This window comes from Castanea sativa, chromosome 9 (assembly GCF_040712315.1).
Source record: "Castanea sativa cultivar Marrone di Chiusa Pesio chromosome 9, ASM4071231v1".
Lineage (NCBI taxonomy): Eukaryota > Viridiplantae > Streptophyta > Magnoliopsida > Fagales > Fagaceae > Castanea > Castanea sativa.
Window position 1 is genome coordinate 25355805 of NC_134021.1, and position 16897 is coordinate 25372701.

General features: G+C 41.8%; 1 protein-coding gene across 1 annotated transcript; it reads left to right on the forward strand.

The window, feature by feature from the left end:
• The first annotated feature begins 203 nt into the window (after window positions 1-203).
• Window positions 204-1121, forward strand: LOC142608957 (uncharacterized). Its single transcript, XM_075780607.1, has one exon. The coding sequence runs from the start codon at window positions 204-206 to the stop codon at window positions 1119-1121; it is 918 nt and encodes a 305-aa protein (XP_075636722.1).
• The last annotated feature ends 15776 nt before the right edge of the window (window positions 1122-16897 follow it).

The window sequence follows — 16897 nt, forward strand, 5'->3', positions numbered from 1 at the left end:
CCCTCAGAGGACGAGTGTCCAATGACCTCGATGATCTGGTCCAGCGAACCAATTCGCCATTCATAGCATCCATCAGTTCATGCCCCTTTCCCTAGAAATTTCGGATGCCACAGGTGGAAAGTTATGACGGGTTTAAGGACCCCCTAGACCACTTGGAATCTTTCAAGACCATAATGCACCTTCAAGGAGTATCGGATGAGATCATGTGCAGAGCCTTCCCTACTACGCTGAAGGGACCTGCAAGGATCTGGTACAGCAGACTAACACCCAACTCCATTAGTACCTTCAAGGAGTTAAGCGCCCAATTCGCGTCGCACTTTATTAGGGGTCACAGGAATAAGAGATCGACCGCATGTTTGATGAACATCAGGCAACGGGAAGACAAGACACTAAGATCCTACATCACTCGCTTTAACAAGGAAGCTCTTTCCATAGACAAAACGAACAATAAAATACTCGTGGCAGCGTTCACCAACGGGTTGCGAAAGGGTAAGTTCCTGTTTTCTCTTTACAAGAATGATCCAAAGGCTATGTCAGACGTACTTTACAGGGCGACCAAGTACATGAACGCAGAAGACGCTCTGCTAGCCCGAGAAGAAAAGCCTAGGAAAAGGGAAAGGCAAAAAGATACACGACAGGATAGAGGGCAAAAGATAGCGAGGACCGGGGAACGGCAGGAGGATAGACGATCCAAGCCACCCACGGGGAGATTCACAAGCTTCACCCCGCTCACAGCTCCCATCGACCAAGTGCTGATGCAAATCAAGGATGAAGGTGCCCTGACCTTTCCCAGCAAACTGAAAGGAGATCTGAACAAGAGGTCAAGGGACAAATATTGCCATTTTCACCGTGATCACGATCACGATACAGCTGACTGCTATGACCTGAAGCAACAAATTGAAGCTCTCATTAAGCAAGGAAAGCTACAAAGGTTTGTTAGTAAGGATAAGACGGACGCACCCCGAGACCTTGCCCCTCGACGAGAAAACAAGCACCCAAGACCACCAATAGGAGATATAAGGATGATTGTTGGAGGCACCACAACTGCGGGATCATCCAAAAAGGCCCGCAAAACATACCTAAGGATGGTGCAAAGTGTCCAAATGACGAGTTCTACATAGAAGATGCCGCGAATTGATAACCCGGTCGTCGAGTTTTCGGAGGAGGATGCACAACGTCTTCACCACCCACATGATGATGCGCTTGTTGTCAGCTTGCGAGCAGGAGATTACAATATGCACCGGGTTTTGGTGGATAACGGAAGCTCAGCTGACATCCTCTACTACCCTGAATTCCAGCAAATGGGGATTGATAGAGAGCGACTGGTTCCAACAAACGCCCCACTCGTCGGCTTTGGAGGGACAAAGGTCTACCCCCTTGGGGTCGTCACATTGCCTGTGACGGTGGGTGATTATCCCCAACAGATCACTAACGACGTGACATTCCTCGTGGTCGATTGCTTGTCGGCTTATAATGCCATCCTTGGACGATCCACTCTCAATTTATGGAAGGCCATGACCTCGACTTACCATTTAATGGTCAAGTTCCCAACCGAGTATGGAATTAGAGAGCTGCGCAGAAATCAGGTAGCCGCGCATGAATGCTACGTAGCTATAATGGAGATGGACGACCACCTACAAACGATGAACATAGAAGAGCAGCGGACGATAGCAGAACCGGTGGAAGAGTTAGAATAAGTACCCCTCGATGACTCTAAGCCCAAACGGACCACGAGAATTGGTACTTTGGCCAGCTGGTTAGCACGGCAAGCACTTGCAACGTTCCTGAAAGATAACAAGGACGTGTTTGCATGGAGTCAGGAAGATATGCCGGGGATCAACCCGTCGGTCATAGTCCACAGGCTGAATGTATCACCCTCATTCTCTCCCGTCCGACTAAAAAAGCGAGTGTTCGCCCTCTGAACGAGACCGAGCCATAGCCGAGGAAGTGCAGAAGTTACAAGAAGCAGATTTCATATGTGAAGTATACTATTCAGATTGGTTGGCAAACGTGGTAATGGTTAAGAAGACAAATGGAAAATGGAGGATGTGCGTAGACTTCACAGATCTAAATAGGGCCTGCCCTAAGGATAGTTACCCGCTCCTGCGTATTGATACCTTGGTAGACTCAACCGCAAGACATGAACATTTAAGCTTCTTGGATGCGTTCTCCAGCTACAACCAAATCAAGTTGGATGAAGTTGATCAAGAGAAAACCTCATTTGTTATAAGTCAGGGGCTCTTTTGCTACAAAGTAATGCCCTTCGGACTCAAGAATGCGGGAGCCACATATCAGAGATTGATGAACAGGATGTTCGCGCACCAGATTGGAAGAAATGTGCAAGTTTACGTAGACGACATGCTGGTAAAAAGCGTTCAGGAGTCCGATCACTTGGGTGACCTCCAAGAGACTTGCAACACTCTTCGGTCTTACAACATGAAGCTGAATCCGAGCAAGTGCGTGTTCAGAGTAACTGCAAAAAGTTTTTGGGATTTATGGTGTCCCAAAAGGGTATCGAGGTCAACCCAGAGAAGGTGAAGGCGATAATGGAATTGGCTCCCCCAAAGACGATAAAGGAGGTACAAAGCTTGAATGGCAAAATCGTAGCCCTGAATAGGTTCATATCACTGGCGATGGATAAATGCCTCCCTTTCTTTCGCACATTAAGGAGATCGATTGAATGGACGGACGAATGCCAAAAGGCATTTGAAGACTTGAAGGCGTATCTCTCTTCTCCACTGTTACTCACCCCATCCAAGCCAGGTGAAGAGTTATTTCTATATCTGGCCGTCTCCCTAGCGGCCGTCAGTGCGGCTCTTATTAAAGAAGAAGATAAGGTGCAAAGGCCAGTATATTTTATAAGCCGAGCGCTCAGTGGAGCAGAAGAGAGGTACCCTCAGATGGAAAAGCTAGCCTTCGCATTAGTGACCGCAGCATGAAAACTCAAGCCATACTTTCAAGCATATACCATCAATGTTTTGACGAATAAGCCACTACGAAAAGCGATGAGTAGCCCCGAAGCTGCGGGACGGATGGCACTATGGACAATCGAGTTGAGTGAGTTTGACATTTGGTACCAACCATGAATTGCTCTGAAGGGACAAGTGGTAGCGAACTTCATCGCTGAGTTCACTCTCATGGAAGACCAAGGGCAGAAGAAACTCCCATGTGGAGCATCCACACAGACGGGTCTTCTAATAAACATACAGGAGGGGCCGGCATGGTGCTTCACACCCCAGAAGGAGATAAGATTGAATGCATGATCCATCTGGACTTTTCCACGACCAATAATGAAGCAGAGTACGAAGCCATGATAGCAGGACTGGATCTTGCAATAGCGACTGGAGCTAAGAATGTAGTCATATGCTTTGATTCCCAAATCGTAACCAATCAATTTAATGGCAGTTAGGAGTGCAAGAATGAAGGAATGAAAAAGTACCTTGAAGAAGCGAAGGGTCGAACTAATAACCTCCAAATGAAGTTATTTCAAAAACCAAGGGAAGAGAACCAAGATGCCAACCGGCTTGCAAAAGCAGCTTCAGCAGAACCTATGATTGTCCCAGACCAGGTATTATCCTTCGTTCAGCTTTCATCATCAATAGACAATACTGGCATACAGGAGGTAAGCGATGAACGCTGTTGGATGACCTCGATAGCCGCTTCCTTAAAGAATGGCAAGCTACCAAACGACAAGGAGGCCGCGAGGAAAGTGAAGGTTAAAGCGGCCCGATTCATCCTAATTAAAGACGTCCTATACAAGAGGGGATTCTCTCAACCTTACCTGAGGTGCCTCGCCCCCCAAGAAGCAGACTATGTTATGAGGGAAGTCCATGAAGGAATCTGCAAAAATCACTCGGGATCGAGGTCTTTAGTGCACAAACTGCTCCGAGTAGGATATTACTGGCCAACAATGCAAAAGGATGTCTGACTCATACATCAGAGCCTGCGACAAGTGCTAGCGGTTTAGCAATCTTATAAGGCAACCAACAGAAGAGCTCACCCCTATGATGGCCCCATGGCCATTCGCACAATGGGGATTAGACATCATGGGCCCCTTCCCGACAGCGATAAGGCAGCTGAAGTTCCTAGTAGTTGGCATTGACTACTTCACTAAATGGGTGGAAGCAAAGGCTTTGGCCACCATCACGGAGAAGAATATCTGAAGCTTTGTATGGAGGAATATTATATACAGGTATGGTATACCAAGGGTGCTTGTTTCAGACAATGGAAAGCAATTCGACAATGACGCATTCCGAGATTTTTGTTCCCAACTAGGGATTAAGAACCACTACTCGTCACCCGCCCACCCACAGGCCAATGGACAGGTTGAAGTCATGAACCGATCCTTGCTCAAAATCATCAAGACTCGGCTTGAGGGGGCAAAGGGCATATGGCCGGATGAATTACCAAGTGTCTTATGGGCATACAGGACAACGACAAGAACACCAACAAGGAAAACACCGTTTCGATTGGCATATGGTAGCGAGGCAATCATCCCAGCAGAGGTAGGGCTTATAAGTTATCGGGTTGGGAGCCATGACGAGAACAAGAATGACGAAACCATGCGCATACAGCTCGATCTGGTGGACGAAGTCAGAGCGACGGCCGAGCAAAGATTAGCACGTTACCAGAACCTCATGGCGAAGCATTACAACTCTAAGGTCAGGCACAGGGACTTCCAGGTTGGAGATCTCGTCTTGAGAAAAGCAATCGGCGCTACAAAAGATGCCTCCCGGGGGAAGCTAGGACCTAACTGGGAAGGACCGTACAGGATAACCTCATGGCGTAGGAAGGGAACGTACTACCTAGAGACGTTGGAAGGGAAAAAATTGAATCACCCATAGAATACAAAGCACCTGAAAAAGTACTACCAGTAGACGATGAGCAAAGACAACAATAACATCACCCTCCTCATTTCCAATTTATCTTTTTTAGCAGATAGTTGTAGTTTTCAATTTCTACAGTACTCTTAAAGCCCAAAGGGCAATTTTCTTATTTTTTATGAACAATATTCTACCCGTCCACTATAATAAGAGGAGTCTATTCAGAGCATATGGAATGTTTTTTTGCTCAAGATCTACTAAGTCTACATAGTGGACGAATCATCTCATGAAGGATGAAATTTATAGTCCACATGGTGGACGGATCATCCCATGAAGGATGAAACTTATAGTCCATATAGTGGATGGATCATCCCATGAAGGATGAAATTTATAGTCCACATAGTGGACGGATCATCCCATGAAGGATGAAAACTTAGTCCACATAATGGACGGATCATTCCATGAAGGATGAAACTTATAGTCCATATAGTGGACAAATCATCCCATGAAAGATAAAATTTATAGTCCACATAGTGGACGGATCATCCCATGAAGGATGAAACGTATAGTCCACATAGTGGACGGATCATCCCGTGAAGGATGAAATTTATAGTCCATACAATGGACGAGTCATCCCATGAAGGATGAAAATTATAGTTCACATAGCGGACGGATCATCCCACGAAGGATAAATTTATAATCCATACAATAGACGGACCATCCTGTGAAGGATGAAATTCAGTAGTCCCCCATGTGGACGGATCATCCCATTATGTGTAAAAATTGGTAAAATCCATGAAGGATGCAATTCAACGAGTCCGTCAAATGGACAAAAATTACAACTACAAATTTAAAGTGGACAGTTTCGCCCAATAGCTTGATAAGCAATTTAATGAGTCCATAAGGTAGACGAACTTGACGATCATTCATATTTAAATATAAGTCCTCTCGCCGACCCCATAAATGGACGGGATTTAACCGTACATAAATGTGGATGAACCAATCAAAAATGCAAGTAGATGGATAAAAACAAACAACAAAATTACTTAAGCCCTACAAAAGGGAACATGTCCATATATAGAAAACATGACAGACAGAGCTGTCCATAAACATCCTTTAAAAAAGAAAAAAAAAAGACTACTGCTGCTGAGGAGTGCCTTCAATCTTCTCTTCATTGACTGGTTGACGGGTATCACTTTCAACGAGCTTCACTTGACTTTCAACAGGAGTCGATTCTTTGTTCACAAGAGGGTCATTAACGGCAAAAAAGTCATCTGTGCTGTCAGAATGGACGGATTGAGCTAAAGTTTTCCCCTGAACGTCAATAGAGACGTGGGACACGTCCAGATCTGGATATGAAGCCTTGACCTGACGGAGGGCGTCATCAAAGCCTTCAGCAAAGGAGCTGCCAAGCTCTGCTAAGAGGAGGTTGGAATCATGGTACTCATGTATCGCCTCCTCTTTAGCTTGACGGAGCTGGCTCTTGGCATCCGTGATCTCGTTTTCTTTATCCTTTAGGATTTGCGTCAGCTGCTCCGTTTGCTTCTCAAGCTCTCCCCTGACCTACTCGGAGCAGGCAAATTTCTTCTCCATGCCCGTCTTCTAAGCCTTCAAATCGTTCAGCTCCTCCTCCATCGCCTTGTACTTCTTCCTAAGATGGTCCAAGGCTGTCTCATGATTCAAATAGTGACCCATTAATCCCTTCATCATCAGCATCGCCTACAAGCCAAAAAAGTCGTAAGTACGGTGAAAATAATAATAACCAATAATACAGGAGAGACGGATAGGAAGTACCTGAGCAATACTAAAAAGACTCGTCTCCCCCATCGTCTCGGTAGCGTGGTTGCCGAGGTCCTCGTAGTCGTCGACAGTGAGGATAGACGAAAGCTTTTCTAGCGCATACTCCGAATCCTCTCGAAGTAGGACGGGTGGTTTTCCACTAACGGTGACCGGGCCTTTCATCAAACCTTTACCTTTACCTGGCCCTAAGGGAGTGACCGTTCTCTTGGTTTCAGCCTCAAGCCCTACGACGGGCTTAGGGGTGGTTTTAGCTTTCTTAGGGGGACAGTCAGATTTTTCTGGTTGCTTCCTTTTAGACGGGACAGCTGAACCCGTCCCCTTGGAAGGTTGACCACCCTCCAGTTTCTTTTTGGCCACTTGTTGCTTGATGAAGGCCCTTCTTTTGGCATCATCCATTTCTGCAAAAATGGACAGACATATAGCATTGCACAATATAGGACAAAGGAAATTAAAAGAATTAGGCGACGGACTTACGTTTACGAACTCTGGCATCATAGCGACGTGTAGCTAAAATGGGTTCAGGGCCGTCACAATGCCAAAATAGTGTGTCAAGGGTAACCAATTTAGCCCACGTCCTCTCTTCTAACTTGGTCTTGGTAAAGATTTTCTCCAGGAAGCTCCACTGCTCGAGTGAGACTTGCGGACGGTCCTGAGCTGTAAAGAAGACGGTTGGGGTAACATTGTAAAAGTAAACAAGGCATGAATATGTCCATGTGAAAACTAGACGGGTGCATACTAGACAAAGGCATTATGCCCCAGGTTGTGTCAATGGGCATATATTCATTGTCACCTAGACGGCACATCCATTCATCCCCTTCCATGAAAAATATCGACTTTTCCAGTTCCTATTGGAATCCAGGGTATCTCGCATGAGCCTCAACAATGGGCTCCGGCTACAAAGCAATACATACCCTTGGATTTTACAATCTCAGTAGGACGGTAGCAGTGAAAGAATTCTTCCACCGTCAACCTTCGCGCTCCGTCAGACATGGCCCTATACAAGACCTCCACACCAAGAAAGACCCTCCAAGCGTTTAGGGAGATCTGTGTGATGGCCAGACCTAGGTACTGGAGGAGGCGACGGTGGAGGGAGCTTAGGGGAAATCTGAGCCCTGTCTTTAGCATCTGCTCATAAACCCTGACACCTTCAACACCCTTGTAGTAACATTTCTCTAACTTATGGGGTAGACGGAGGTGAATGTTGTCAAGTATTTGGTACTTGGCCCTAAGAGTTTTGAAGTAAGGTTCTTTGACCGTGGACCTGAAATATTGACCGTCCATAGGGGTAGCATTACGAACTCCCTAAGCCCATCAGGACTAATGACGAACTGGATTAGGGGATCAACGCCGTATAAGCCGTCGCTAGAGATATCCTATGGCCTGTCCATCTCCAAACCATCATCATCTAAGGAAGGAGAAGTAGCGGATGAATTCTTTTCTTCACTTGAAGTGTCAGGGTCTTTCTGACCTGACGGGAATCCTTCATCGTAGCCCGCCCCGTTGCAAACAAATGAATGATTACTTAACACGCTAGACATCTACCACCTACATGTGACGGTAAACCCTAAGACACTGATGGATCTAAAAAGATAACGATAGTACGAAAATTTAAAAAAGAAAAAGTTCTTCGAGGAAAGGAGAAGAGTACATACCGATTGAAATGTAGCTGGTAGACGACGGTTCCTCAATGGAGACGACGATTCCTCAATGGAGAGACTGGATAAATTAATCGAATGTTATGACCATCTGATAGGGGTGACGGAGGCGCTCTGATCTCAAGATCTCTATAAAAAGTTGAGAATGAGGGGTGGTATGGCAAGTTTATATAGAGGAAACGGCACGGAATACAAAGAGGCATTTCGTTTTGAGTGATGAGCTGTTGGGTGAATGCCACGTGTCCAATATTATTAATGATCCCCAGCCAGCCTGTCACGGCAGTTTTTGTCCCTTATGAGAAGAATTGAACCGTCACTCCATGGGTCCGTCTATTAAGAGATCACGGACCCATGGAGTGAGGGGGCCAGTGAAGAGGGTAAAATCAGGGATGACGGAATCATTTAAATGTACGTGACGGTGCTGGTCTAATGGGGTGATAGTGGACGGATCTAAGGGTCATGGATACAAGGTGGATGGATCTAGGGGCCACGTGGTATGCCCTAGTTTTATTTGATGTCCAAGAAATCTTAAAAGGAAATGGCTTACACCTCACGATTAACTCTAAGAGTCCTAGTATGAGCAGAATCCTAATTAAGAAAGGTTCTGCAATATACACCACTAATGATGATCTTCCTTATAAGGAAAAGAACTCTAAGAGATATGCAAGATCCAAGAAGTTCTCTCCTAGAAGGAAAGAACCTCTTGGCCAAGGCACGAATGACAAACCCTACCTACTATAAATACCCCAAGACCCTCACAAAGCAAGGTACGCATAATTCACCCAACTCTGACACTCTAGGATTGCGAAAAGTTCTAACTTGACCCTCGGAGGGTTTTTGGCCGGCATCACACCGGTGCTCTCTGTTAGGTCTTTTCTTTTTGTTGTGCAGGTATTGTTTTAAAGCTTTTGAGGATCGTGTGACTAAGGCTGCGTTTGTTTGGACTGAAAACAGTTTCAGGAAATCATTTTACGCGTTTTCGTCTGTTTGGCAGCCACGGAAAATTCGGTCAACGGAAAATCGTTTCCAGTTTGACCGGAAAATCAGCCCTTTCTAACGGAAAATCGTTTCCACTTTGATTTTACCTTCAAACCATTTTCGAAAATCACACCTGAAGAGAGAGAGCTCAGCACACTCCTCACACAGTCCAAAACTCATCTCCAAGCTCACCTCAGCCAAACTCCGGCCAGCCCAGCCAAGCTCCGGCCAGCCCAAACACCGCGCAATCTCGCCGTCCGAGCCGTGCCTCGCACCGCCGATCAAGCAAAGATCGATCCAACGCCGCACGATCAAGCAAAGATCAATCCCCACCGCGCGATCAAGCAGAGATCGAAGCCTCCACCGCGCGATCTCGCCTTCGCCGTCCATCGCGCGATCGAAGCCTTTGCCGCCGTCGATCGCGCGATCGAAGCCTCCGCCGCCGTCGATCGCGCGATCGAAGCCTTCGCCGCTCGACGATCGCGCGATCGAAGCCTCCGCCGCCGTCGATCGCGCGATCGGAGCCTTCGCCGCGCGACGATCGAGCGATCAAAGCCTCCGCCGCGCGACGATCGCGCGATCGAAGCCTCCGCCGCGCGACGATCGCGCGATCGAAGCCTCCGCCGCCGTCGATCGCACGATCTCTCCTCTCTCTCTCTCTTCCTTCTTCTCTCCCAAAGTTGATGATTTTTTTTTTTTTGGCTTTGATTGTTCTGTGTTTATCTGAGAAAAGATTTTTATATATTGATTGGAAGCTAAGAAAATGTGAGAAAATGTGAGCAACAAATACAAAATGCATTTTCTATAATATTTTCAAGATGACAACCAAACACCTGGAAAAAATTTTCAAAGTATTTTTTCAAATGTTACCAAACACCTAAAAATATTTTCTTTTCCCGAAAATGTTTTCAGCTGAAATAATTTTACACCCGGAAACTATTTACTGCCGAAACAAACGCAGCCTAACTGGTGATTTTTTGTCTTCACCACCATCTATTTTTTGAATGGGGTCAAGAACAATCGTTGACAATTCAACAGGGGAAAAGCAACGGCGAGTGAACAGAGGAGATATTGTTATAGAGAAGAGATGGGGGCAGAGCATGAATAGAGGAGATGGTAGTTAGTGATGAACAAATGGGTTTAATGTTTGTGTGAGATCTGGCTTTGAGTTTTTATGCGTGTTTGTTTCGTACAGTATAACCTTTTGCGTTTTAATTGTAAATGTGGGGATTTTACTCTTTGAACATTCAGATTTTAAACCATCCATGTTACAAATATGAATATTAAAATCAAGGGTTGTTTCCATTTGAAAGGTAATTAATAGTTCAATTTTTTTCCTTCTTATTAGCGTGGGTGTTCGTCAACAATGAAAGCCGCTGAACTTAAGACTTGAGTTGAGAGAGAGGGCTAGGCCTAGGAGAGGAGGGCTTTTAGGGACTGAGGAAGGCAGGTGGATTATAGAGCTAGGGGCGGATCGAAGGTTGGTTTGTCCATTGGAATTGGGCATGGATGAGCCTCGACTGGGCTGGGCTAGCATTGATGAAAAAATGACAAAATCAAAACTTCTCCCATCGCATCATTCACCAGTGTAGGATTAAAGATTAGGTCTAGGATTCAAGTAAAATCGACCTTCCATCTCATCTCAGGGTGAGCAAAGGAATTCAATACTCCGATCTTACTGGGGATTCAAGCGGAAGACTGGGGCCCTTTACAAAAAGTCTGGGAAACCAGAAACAGAATACCTAGCTTGGTCGTAAGGCAAGCAAGGACAGAACCCCACTTCGACTCACCAAGGAGAAGGTAAGTACTTTTATATTGTTTCTTTTGGAGTGATATAGATTAGTGCTTGGACTGGGGGGGCGTCGGCCCACTGGAAAACATTTGCAGATGCGATTATGAATCAAACCAGATCAAAACATTCAATTGTCGACGGATAAACTTTGCCGACACGTCGACCGCAAATGAAGGATGGCTTCAAGAAAACGTAGATTTGCACAAAGCATAAATGAATTCAAATTTTAGTGGCAAACCAAAAAAAGCACAAACCTAACAAAAATCTGCCAAAAAAATTTAATCAATACAACAATCGAACAAAATAGAACTCAAGAGATTGTAAAAATAAATAGGAGATTAGGGAAAAAGGTAGCCAAACCTTAAACCTTGACTGAGTAATGCAGTAAATAATTTCAGGGAAACCATAATTTAACTTTAAGAGAAATCATCAATAAATCTACACTTTATAGTAATTGACAAAACATGAAAGGCAAAAAAAAAACAAAGTGCAAACCTAACAAAAATCTGCCAAACAAATATAAAATCTAACCAATACAATAATAAAAAATAAATAAAACACTAATGGGTAGTCAAACCTTGATTGAGAGATTCTTTTTGTGGAAGAACCAATGGGTAGGGAATCAATAATCTGCAATTGGAGAAAAAGATGGAAGAGAAAGAGGGAATTAGTTGAGAAGATGGAATATGGTTGTATAAACTACAAAACCCATATATTTTTCAAAGGGATAAAAGAAGAACCCTAGAAAATTACATTCAATAGAGGGAAAAAGGATTTGCGAATAGTTTTATACAATTTGAAATGGTAACTGAATAGGGAAAAAAAACCATGCCTACCTTCTGAATTGTGGGATAGCTTTTGAATGGTCTATTGTTGCAGACAATGAACAAAGTCTTTAAATTTTCACGGTTTTTTTTTTTTTTTTCACTTCCTTTTGGATTTTATTTTTTCCTCTACTTGTTGGTTTGGAACGGAACATGCAAGCAATAAGACACACAACAAAGAGAGTATCTGAAAGAATACGTTTTTCTATTTTATTTTATTTTATAAGTGGGTTTGTGTTTTTATGAATACATTTGATGAAAAGAAGATAGTCCAAATGGTGCAACGTATGCTATTTTGTTATTTTTAAATTGCACACATGTCAAGATTTTAAGTGGTCTGTTTTCCTACATGGCAGAACCTCCTCAATTGTAAGAAAAGGCTTCTGCTATTATATATGAGACATGCTACGTCCAGAACATTTTTACAACATTTTCACAACAAATCATAGGTGGTTAGTTGTTATTGGTTCAAATTTGAACCAAATATTAAGATTACTTTTTTACCCCAACAATAACAACCAGTAACAACCCGCCATTTAAGATTTGTTGTAAAAATGTTGTGAAAATGTTGTGGACATATCATTTCTCATTATATATAGTATTACTTTTAAATTGCACATGTGTCAAGATTTTAAGTGGTCAGTTTTGTTACATGGCAACACCTCCTTAATTGCAGGAAAAAGGCTTCTGCTATTATATATAGTATATGATATTGATGATTGGTAGGCTAACAAAGACATGCCACTTTTTCCTTATTTGATTGCTAAGTTATTATAACTTATTACACATTCATCTTGTGGATCTTAATGGGATTTTGAATTCATAAACTTGCACATTCATCTTGCGGGAAAATAAATGTTTAATGATGACATGAATAGTTGACATTTTATAATTGTTACATCTCATAAAGATCTATAAATTCAAAAGGATGTAGTTTCTCTTTGTTATATTACTAACAACATAAATATTAGGCCTTCTGAAATCTGAATCCTTATTTAGACAAATCCATAGCTATAAATATAAATAAATAAAAACCAATGTCTCGATAATTAGTAATCATCTACCAAATCAAAATTTACCAATATGAAAATACTTCACAAACAAAAGACAAATTTATATAAGCAATTGTTGCTCAACATTAATGCTTATTATGTGGACCAATTATGAAAACAACTTTAGAGCACTAGCATCTGGGTTTCTAACCTAGTCTCTATTTTACCATCTAGAAAGTTAGGCTGTGTTTGGTTGGATGTAAAATGTTTTCCAAGTGTAAAATATTTTCAGGTGAAAATATTTTTTGGAAAGGAAAATATTTTTAGGTGTTTGGTGGTATTTTAAAAAATACTTTGGAAAATATTTTTTAGTGTTTGGTTGTGTTCTTGAAAATACCATAGAAAATACATTTTCTACTTGTTGCTCACATTTTCTCAGCATCCAAACAAATATATATATCATCATTTCTTAGCAGAGTTACATAAAGAAACAAAACCCAAAAAAAAAAAAAAAAAAATCATCAAATTCGGTCAAGTTGAGAGAAGAAGGAAGAGAGAGAGGCGAGATCTCAGGCGAAGGCACGACCCCGCGATCTCAGGCAGAGGCGAGATCGCGCGATCGGGGGTGACTGGGTTCGACGAGACCAGTGCTTCTGGTGCGATCTCCTTGTTGTTTCTCTCTCTCTCTCTCTCTCTCTCTCTCTCTCTCTCTTCTATTTTCCTGGGGTGGAAATTATTTGAAGGTAAAATAAAAGTTGAAATGATTTTACGGCTGAGGCAGGGTATTTTACAGTCAACGCGGAAAATGAATTCCGTTTGATTCAATTTTCTGTTGCTACCAAACACAAGGGCCAGTGTAAAATGATTTCCTGAAATCATTTGAAGGCAAAACAAACACAGCCTTACTTTATCTATTATACCAACTCATTTTACAATACATCATACATCCCAGTTTCTATTCTTTAATCACTTCATTTAAATATGCAATTTTTATTCTTTATTTACCATTTCTTTATTTTTATTTATTCTTTCTCTCTCATTCTTTCTGTACAAGAAAGACCACAAATCTACTGACACCACCACCACCACCAGCCCACCACCGCTACACTACACACCTAACACCATCACCACCAACAACCCACAAAAATCGACAATCCACCATCAACATTCAACACCAAAAAAGAAAAAAAAAAAAAAAACAGCAACCCACGATCTTCACCACTGTGAGCTAAACCCAAACTCATGGCAAGCTAAACCTAGACCCACAGCAAGCAAACCCAGATCCATGACGGCAAACCCACGACCTACGGCAAGCAAACCCATTAACAAACGAACGGTGAGCAAACACAGCAAATCCACAACGAACAAATGGCTAGCACACCCACAGCAAGCCCACACCATCCAAATCACAAGACTCGATCTACAGCCCCTCTGACCCACTGCCAAAAAATCTAGCAAACAACGAGTGAGAGAGAAGAAAAGAAGAAAGAAAAGAATAGAGTCAGAAACAGAGAAAGAGGAGTGAGAGAGAAGAAGAGAGAATAGTCAGAGATGGAGAGTGAGGTTGAGAAAAGAAGAAGAGAAAAGGGAGAGTCTCAGAGAGTGAAAAGCAACAGAGGAAAGAGAAAATAATATTATTTTACTCATAATACTTGCTATAGTAATGCTCGGTTTGTTTTGCTGGAAAACTTTCTGTAAAGATAGTTTTTCACATTTTTCAGTGTTTGGTAACACAAAAAAAAATTGGTCAATGGAAAACTATCTTTAGTCAATGGAAAATCCTAATAAAAATAAGGCTTGTTTTTTATAGGTTGTTTTCCAAAAAAAAAAAAATTTGGAAAACAATCTCTCTCTCACGGTACGCTCTCTCACTCTTTCTCTCTTCCTTTTTCTTTTTCTTTCCTCACACCCTCACTGTCACTAACTCTGGTCTCTCCTCTTCCATAGATCTCTCTCTCTCTCCATATTTTTCTTCCCCTTTATAACACAGTTCTTTGATTAGATTTTTTTTCCCTCATTGCTCAGTAATTATTTCATTCCTCTCTACCAACTTGCAAAAGAGAACATATTTGCAATAGTAATTATTTCATTCCTCTTTACCAAAATCTCAATTCTTTACTTTGAATTTCAAACTAATTTTATTTTTTATCTAAGAAATTTTTGGTTTGATGGATTCTAGGTAGAAGTTTTTTTTTGCACATAAAAGTACTAAAAAAAATAAAAAGAAAAGGAAGAAAGAATGAATAAATGAAGTAAAAGACGAAAATTTTAAACATAGTGCCTATATGGCTCTAAATTGCTTTTACGTAGGATAATCTTTTTTGTTGATAGATGCATTATGTAGATATTATGTAGTGATGATATATTATGTAGATACATTATATAAATACATAATTTTGAGTAATATTAAAGACTTGTGGTTGACCATAGTAGACAATTAGTGTACCAATAAAAAGAGTAGACAATTAAAAGTTATTGTTATTTGTACTTATTAAAGATGTGTGTGTGTGGACGTTCCTGTCCATATATGTGAGCAAGATGAGTGGTAGAGATCATGAAAATTTGACAACTAATTTTGATTGTATCTATTGTCAAAATTTTAGTATGAACCCCAAATTCATTCTTTGTTTTTTATTATTATTTATATTGATTACATTAGTTGGTTTACATAATACACATGTTTTAAATTACAAAAGAAATATAAAAAATAAAAATAAAAATTTGCATACTAAACACCAGAAAACATTCTCAAGCTTATTTTCAAGGTCGTTACCAAACGCTGAAAATTGATATAGTTTTCTAGAAAATGCTATTTGGAAAATGAACCATTTTCCAGAAAACGTTGATGTTGAAACAAACAGAGCTTATGTTCTAAAATATCCATACTTACTGTAGCTAGGATGTAAAAAAAAAACGTTTACATACTCGAATGTGAGGGGTTTTTTAAGGCTCTAGTTGGTAAAATAGCAACTGGGGGTTGTTTAGAGCATTCACATCCGGAATTTACAAAATATTCTATTTTACTATCTCAAAAGTTACTTTATCATTTATACAATACTATTTTTCAACACACCTAACATCCCAACTTTTATTTTACCATTTTACACATTAAAATAATATAAAATAAAATAAAAATATTCTCACTTCTCTCTCATAGAAACCACACTCATTCAATCACAAGCAAACCCACTAATAACCACAACTCACAGCAACCCACAGATCTTCAGCAAACCCACTGATCAACCACAACTCACAGCAACCCATGGATCTCCACCGCTGCACGAACCCCATCAGAACCACCATGCACGAACCCTAGGCCGATCGCTGTGAGACCCATTAACCACCATGAGAGAGACCCATCAACCATGCACCATCCACGCTGACCACCAAAATAAAAACCTACTCACCTCTGTCGTGAGTCTGTGACCCACCTCGTTAGAATCCACGCCGTGAGTCCGTGACCTAGCTTGCCACGCACGACCTCGCTAAGACCCACCTCCACGCCACCAAACCCACAACCCACGCCCATGCCGGAGCCCAAGCCAGATAATACCCACCACCGAAACCCTCAATCACCCATCCCCACCACATCAAATCCATCTGCCACCACATCAAACCCTTGATTTAAGGAAAAATAGAGAGAAAAAAAAATGAAAGGGAAGATCAGAGGGATGAGAGAGGGGGAGGGATTGAATGAGTGAACTGAAAAAGAAAAAAAAAAAAGAAAAAAAGAGAGGAGATGAGAGTGTGACCTGTGAGAGAGAGAGAGAGAGAAACTGATAAAGTTTGAATAAAATATTAGTATTTTTTATATAAAAAAAAAAAAAAAAAATTACAGTGCAATTCCTTTAGAATTGCACTGTAGCACAATTGCAAATTCTTTTACAATACTTGGTTTTTACAAGTCTGGATGTGTGAGGAATTTTGGGCTTTAATACTACATGTTCCCTATATATGGCATATAGCATTCCCAACATGAATGCTCTTACACTCCAATGCTAATGCTCTTAGCACAGTTTACTTACTCATCCCG